The following is a 7,505-nucleotide window of genomic DNA, read 5'->3' on the forward strand; positions in this document are numbered from 1 at the left end:
GGGGGGGGGGGAGAGAGAGGAGGCAGCGAGGTCCAGACAGCCAAGAAACAGGAAGAAGAAAGAGGAAGAAGAAGAGCTAGGAAGTGAGTGAACTGAAGACACCACCACCGAGACAGGCAGCAGAGTATGTGGAGGGTTGGGGGAGGCATAGCCTAGCACCACAGCTACACAACAGGATGACCAGGTGAGAGACTACAGCTACGTCATGAAAACACACCGTGTGCTCGAACGCACACGGCGCCCAGGGTCATGTAAGAGCAGAATAAACAGGTTAGGTCAGTCGTAAAAAACACAAAACAGCCACATCACAATTAATACAATTAAACATATGCAGCATTCATATTACTAATATTACCATAAGATGTGGTTACATGGTTTAGACAGGCACAATCTACAGTACATTCATATTCTCAGGATTCAAACACAGTTTCTGAGCTGGGTTAGTCAGTTAGTAGGCATAAAGCACAGTTAAAGCTGCAGTTTGTTTGATTTTTTTTTTGCCACTTTGGAGGGCAGAAGAAGCTGGAAAACAATGGCTCATTATCTGTGGTCAAGGCGAATAACTGTGTGTTCAAACATGCAGCAAACACAGAAAAACATCATCATCCTATTGTGTCCAAAAAATGAGTTTTAGTCAATATTTGCTCTGATTTTAGCTCTGGTTTGGTCTCTACCAGCCCCCATTTGTGACCTCAGCTCTCCGTCAATCAGCCATGAGATTACTGACTGTGATTACCTGATAGCCAGCAGTAGGTATGATTAAATCCAACATTTCCATTCACTCTGTTCTATTCAAATTGTATTTGTATATCACCAAATCATCGCAGAAGTTCTCTCTATATAGAGCACGTCTGCTTCTTTTAAAATGCTGCTTTTATTCTCCAGAAATACTGGACTTAAATGTTGTTTTTTATCACATTTTCTCACTTGAGGCAGAGAGTATAAATCTGTAAGAGCACCAAAAAACACTTCTGAAGATACAACCTGCTGCTGGATAAAAGGTTGAGGTCACAAATGAGGTTCGACCGGCTCCTGAGGGAAATATCTGCCTCTTTATCTGCTAAACGCTCCACTTTCTTCACCAGCTAGTTGCTGACAGACACTAAAAAGACTCTAAAAGAGGCTAAAAAGCTCCCTAATTCTTAGGTTCATCACTGCAAACAACCTCTTTTACGTTTCACATTTTAATCATTGTTAATACTAAAAAATATAGATTGATTAGTGGAGCTTTAACATAGATTAGATTGGGTCAGAATCTATTAACCTTTTTAACTGTTGTTTAATTCTTGTAAAAGTGTAGTTCAGCACAAGCAAAAGCCGGGCCGAGCTGCAAGTCAATGTTGATGAAGTTACTTGTGATTCAAGCAGCGCTGTCAATAACAAGGAATACATTAAATAACTATGATTTAAAAGCCTGTGCCTGAGGGAGCAGATCATCGGCTGTTTAAAGGCTTCGGTTCAACACTACACACAGTCCTGTCACAGCACACACAAACACTGAACACTCTGCAGCTTTCTGGTTTCACGGCGGCGAACTGACTGCTGGCGACGGCAGGTTTTCAACACAGCGACACACTAAACGTATGGAAGCCTGTTTCTGCCAATGTGACAGGAAAAAAAAGAATCTGTGAGTGATTATAATGAGAAAAGTCCAGAATCCAACAATCCAATCACATCCTTCGATTGATTTTGATTTGAAAACTGGATTTTAATCGCTGTAAGGCTGAATTTTGGGTAGAAAGGACACAGTTAATAGTATGTTAGAAATATCTATCTGAATACTTAAATACTTGTTGTACAATGTTAAAGTTTTGGGTATATTTTTTATTATTTTTAAGTTCTAATATAAACTGTTTACGTTCTGATTCCTTCACATATTGTATCATTTTTGCCAATAAAAACGTACGAATACATGATGGCATTAAAGTGTTTTATATTCTATGTACACTGGACAATAGTATAAAATACTATAAACCGATATAACGGCTCAGTTATGCAAAAAAACACAGTATTATACCGTTAATTACTTTTTTGGTCATACCGCACTAATTACACTGTACAGGTGAACCTAATAAAGTGGACACTGATTGCATATTAAACAATTATTCGATTTATCAATTAGTCAATTAATCAATTGGTCAGTTGATGTTTTATTAATCCATTAATTGTTTAAGTAATTTTCAAAGCAAAAATCCAAGGTTTTAGGTTGTCAAACGTGAATATTTTCAGGTTTTCTTCGTCTTCTGTGATTGTAAACTGAACATTTTGGAGTTTTTGGACTGTTGGAGTCATCATGTTAGACTTAGATTGGACATTTTTAGACCCAACGATTAATCATGAAGCTAAATAGCTTATGAAAATAACTGTTAGTTGCAGATTTTAGGTATTAGATTTCATCCATATAGCTCATTTAATCATTTTTAGGACGATGATCCTTAGACTCAGCTGCAGTCCCCAGCAGTGAACGCCGCAGTGAAACTAGAGGCCCTACATCTAGACTGAAAACAACCTAGGACATCTCTTCAGAGGACAACAACCTCCCGCCGTCTGTAACGGTCCTACATCTTCTCACGGCTAAACACACTCATGCTGCCACTGATTTGCTGTGAAATGTGACGTCCGACGGACAGAAAAAGCAAGCACGACGGCACACACTAAAGCGTTCCGTTTACCTGGGATGTAGACTGTCATCACAACATTGGGATTATAAGAGAGGAAAGGATGAAGGATTAGTTAGAGCTGTAAAATCACAGGGAAACACTGTGGGGGGGGCAGTGCTCTACAGTTCGCTGAGTGGGATAATTAGAGAGATCGTGGAGGATCCTTGAAACAGAATAATGCGGCTGGATGGAAATCTAATCGAACAGTGAATGTAGTGAAGATTTCTGTGCTATTATTTCAACATTATGCAGAAACATGCTCGTTCGTTAGATTCATCTATAAAAGAGTGCTTCTACGCCCGGAGTGCCATTCCAGCCTGAAGTGGAGCGACGGTGGACTTTGTGTGAGAAGGTTTCTGACCTGGTCTCTTCGGAGCCTTTTTGGTCGGCGTGTCCTTGCGTTTGGTTTGGACGGCGGGCGAGTAGAGGATCCCGGAGGAGGCGCTGTTCTTGCGGAAGTGATCCTTCAGGCCTTTGATGGAGCGATCCAGCTGGTTGGACCGGATCTGGAAGTAGACGTTCATGAAATCTGCAGGAGAGAGTTCAGGAAACAACGAGTGTGAGGCTGCTGTCGACGAATCCCACGAAAACACCAAAAACGTTACGTTCGTCTCTCAAAGTTTCCTGACTTCCTGTTTGTTGCTGTCAGCTCCAAACACATCAGAACACCTACTGAACACACAAATGTTTCAAACATCTTTTATAAATGTATAGTGTTTAAAAAACAAACAAACAAACAGCTGCAGACTGTAGTTTTTAATTAAAGATGAGGAAATAGTGCATTTGTTGGAACTATTTTCAGCTGCGGATTAAGACATATTTGATGCTGTAGCTTGTGTCTGTGGGATTCAGTCAAAATGAGTCTTGTTTAGCAGCAACTTTAATCCTCAATATGATTTAAACAGGTGAGTTATATACAGTAGTATATATAACATTCACCCTCCTGTACAGTTGTCACGAATGGGGAAATTAACTATAGAGACCAAAACTGTTTTTCCTACCAGGCTGTAAACATGTTTGTTTCTGCTGTAAAGTTGTGTATTTTAACATGGGGCCTTATGGAGATTGACTCACTGCTGGAGCCAGCCTCTAGTGGTCGTTAGAGGGACTGCAGTGTTTTCATTACTTCATGCTTCTGCAGGTGGGAACTTTTTCTAAGAGGCTAGATCGCTGCAAAAGAAAAGGTCACATCTACAAGCTTGTTTACGTTCGTATTGCTTAACTTGCTTTTTTATTGATGTTTGGATACAGTAACATGGCAGAAACTGATTATTTAATGCATAATAATATATATAATACATATTTAATGAACAAACTGTTGAGTCATGAGGACAAATGAACACAAACTCACAGCAGAATGATTTGTGATGCACGTGTTCATGCAGCATGCGAGCAGGATGATACATAATGAATCCCACAGGCTGATTACACTGCCAACGGTTTATAATTACAGTCTGCCTCTCTGCTCTTCATCACTCTGACTCAGATAGTTTGAGAAAAGTATCTTCAGCTCTTGTCAAATAAGTAAAACAGTTATTTATGTGACCTTTAAGACCCTCAGGTTGGGTCAAAAGTTATTTCTCCTTTTTTAATCCGTCCTTTTGGTGTGAATTAAAGCCTCTACAGACTTCTACTTTCCCTCCACACCAGCTGTGATGTGGTGTTTACCTGTTCCTGCTGATACATACAGGCTGTTTCACTCTTCCTCTGTCCGGCTGATAATGAGACACCCTGGCCCCGGACCTGATTGGACACCTTTCCTATCACCTGTGATTGATTGATTGACTGAGTTTCGGAGCTGCAGAGAGGAAATATGAAGCTTCACATGTTTTTTCACAGTGCATCACATCTCCACAGAACGGATATTTTCCTCTCAGACTCGACCACCTGAACAATCTCCACCTGAGAGCCGGGACAGGATGTGAGAGACACACAGCGACATACGTACCCTGGTTGCGTCCGTACTCCACCAGCCAGCCGGCGATGCAGATGATGTCCTGGAGCACGGCCTCGGGCAGGTGTTCCAGCACCACGTCCTCCTGGACCTCCAGCTCCTCGTCCACGCTGATGGCGTCCAGGATGAGGATCGGGGGAACGGGTTTACTGTAGCGGGTCAGCAGGCTGCGGAACTCGGCCTCCAGCAGCTCTTTGCCCTTCTCGAAACGCGCTTTCTGCAGAGAAGCAACAACGATGGAGTATTTTATCTGGGAATTCACCTTTTTCTTTTACACCGACGTTTACAAAGCTCGCTCAGGTGACTAGAAGGGTGCTTTAGTGGTTCCCAACCTTTTTCCTTTTCTATCATTTCATAAACTGACTCAGAGCCATATTTTAGGGATATTTCATATTAAATTTAAAACAGTGAACTCAGTAACTGCAGGAAGTTTGTGTAAAAACAGAGATTTGGATGAATGTTGAGCAGATTATTTCCTGTTTAGGGACCTTTTTATACACTTCTCAGTTTATGAGGTATGGGATTAGTTCAGGATCAGACCAAACCTTTCTGTTAAAGTCAGTTTTTGAGCCACCAAGAGGCCAAAATGAGGACTACAACAGACTAAATGAGCTTAGTCAGCAGTCGGTATAAAATAGCACATTCACACGTTTTTCCAAAGGTTTTCCAAACATCCAACTGGAACCATGAGAGGTCACACACTCACACACACGTTACCAAAAGCATTTAGCATCTAGCATAGAAACTTATGGCGTTCAGGGGCATCTGGAATTCTCTGTTATTCTTTAACAACAAATTTATGAGACAAACTGTAGAATAATCACAGTAACAATCAAAGTAACTCTGTTCTCAAGACTTCAAGTGTGTAACTGTTTAACAGGAATGTAAACCTGTGAGGGACAGTTGGACCACTCTGACTTATTGCCACAGTAACAAAATCCACATCTACTGTACCACTGTGTTGAGTTCGGGGCTGTCGGGGTTGTTATCCTGAAAGTACTCCACAGCTTTCTGAATCTTTGCGATACAAGCGAGATACTCATCCAACCTGCCCGTCGGCCTGAAACACAAACGCACAACCATTACGACACCTGCGACGTTTCCCTGCGTCTGTTCAGCAGCAGAACGCAGCCTCACCCCTCTCGGATGATCCTGTCCGTGTCTTTGGCCACGTGGTAGTAACTGATGACGTGATCCATGCAGGACAGAGTCTTGTCCACGTTCTCCTGCAGGCGCTGCAGGTTCTCGGTCTGCTTGTGGACCGGGATGATGGAGTTCTCCAGCTGCATCAGGCGACTCTCGAACGAAGACAGGATGGAGACCTTTCAGGGGACGGAAGAACGGCGTCAGCGAGGAGCGGAAACCACACAGCAATGAGGCTTTTCAAAATAAGACTTTAGGTTTTGCTGACATTCCCAGTGTTCCCTCTGTATTTGGGGTGATGTCTGGCAACCTAAAGATCAAATATATTGTACTTAGACTTGTCAAACCTGGACTGGATTCACGTGGAGACTGCAGAGACTGATTTAAACCCAGTTTTAGATTCAAAGGGGGAACGAGACTCTAAATAATGTTGAAAGTCCAGTGAAAATGGAACAAAAAAGGAAATTTAAACACTTTTTTCTCCATCCAAACCAGATTAGACACATTTTACTGAAACAAATATTCTATTTAAACTAATAAAACTTAATCTGGAGACAAATTGGCTTCAGAAACTATTTAAAATCCGGTCTCAGGTTGAATCACTGTTGTCCCTCGAGGGGATTTACAGTAGAGCACTAAAATAAAACCCCAACACACGGGGAGACAGGGGACATTAATCACAGCCGGTGCAGTGAATCTGTTTGTTCTCAGTATAAAGAGCTTCTGAATGTCTCTGAGGCTGTGTGCCATTTATTCTGCCTGCTACTTTAACGGTGTCCGACAAACCATCTCTTTATTGTCTTTATAGAAAAAGGAAGACAATAAATAACAATAACTAACAGTTGGAGGAAACATTTCAAATTTTCTTGAAACTTCTCAGGTTTGTTATTCGTGACATAGTTTATATTTTAAGATTGAGTTTGTTGTTTGTTGTTTGTTTTCTTGCGAGAGCGTGAAACTGTTAGACCTCTAAGAGACAGACGTTAAATCCGGACACTGAAAAACACTTCATTTAGGATTAAAAGGCACATTTCTACCGATAATCTGACTTCAAGATGAAATTCAAGATGTTAGTCGTCAAATTTGCAGAATAAAACTCAACAAACGTATTTCACATCTTTGCTGACTAAGAGTTTTGTGAAGAAGAAATTAAAGGATGAGTTTAAACCAGTGAAACCAGTTACTGTAAAACGTATTATTATTGGGGACAGGCCTTTAATTCCTTCAGCACTAAACTAAACTCTAACTGCTGCTTCACTAACATGATGATTATGATGCTTTTTATTCCTCTTCTCTTGTTCACCGTGTTACCGGTAATTCAGAATGAATTAACGTTAGACTTTGTTGTTGATAGTTTTTGTTGTTTTTTGTAAAATATAGTGAAAGATTGAATTGTGGAGAGACTCAATAAACGTTTAACTGATGCATAAATAATAAATACTAATTATGAAGTATACATACTGACAGATAATAGTTGTAGACATTACATAATAATATTCTGTTCGTAGGAGATATGAAACGACTTAATAAAAAAACTAATAATGTGTGTGTAGTGTATTGTGTCTGATGTGTTTCGTGTGATGTGTTTGCATGTCTGTCGTGATGTGAATGTATCTACTGTGTGTGTGATGTCTCTCCTGAATTTTCTCTGTGTGTGAAAAAAAAAGAAAGAAACAAAAAAAAACTAATAAACAAAAATAATGAACCAAATATGTCAGTTGTGAATGTATATAGTGTAGTGTGTAGTG

General features: G+C 40.5%; 1 protein-coding gene across 3 annotated transcripts in view; it reads right to left on the bottom strand.

Annotated features, from left to right (window-relative positions):
* exoc7 (exocyst complex component 7) overlaps positions 1 to 7,505 on the bottom strand; it is a 16,429-nt gene that overhangs the window by 8,348 nt on the left and 576 nt on the right. For 2 of the 3 annotated variants that reach the window (XM_035662857.1, XM_035662872.1), the window contains exons 3-6: positions 5,752 to 5,936; positions 5,569 to 5,674; positions 4,609 to 4,831; positions 3,022 to 3,189 (exon numbers count right to left, since the gene is read on the bottom strand). In XM_035662857.1, the coding sequence (XP_035518750.1) occupies positions 3,022 to 3,189; positions 4,609 to 4,831; positions 5,569 to 5,674; positions 5,752 to 5,936 (682 nt within the window). Of the gene's footprint in view, positions 1 to 2,672; positions 2,685 to 3,021; positions 3,190 to 4,608; positions 4,832 to 5,568; positions 5,675 to 5,751; positions 5,937 to 7,505 lie in introns of all 3 variants that reach the window. The other variant, XM_035662864.1, reaches the window with a different exon arrangement.

Source organism: Morone saxatilis, unplaced genomic scaffold, assembly GCF_004916995.1.
Source record: "Morone saxatilis isolate NCDOM2014 unplaced genomic scaffold, NCSU_SB_2.0 Contig1, whole genome shotgun sequence".
Classification (NCBI taxonomy): domain Eukaryota; kingdom Metazoa; phylum Chordata; class Actinopteri; family Moronidae; genus Morone; species Morone saxatilis.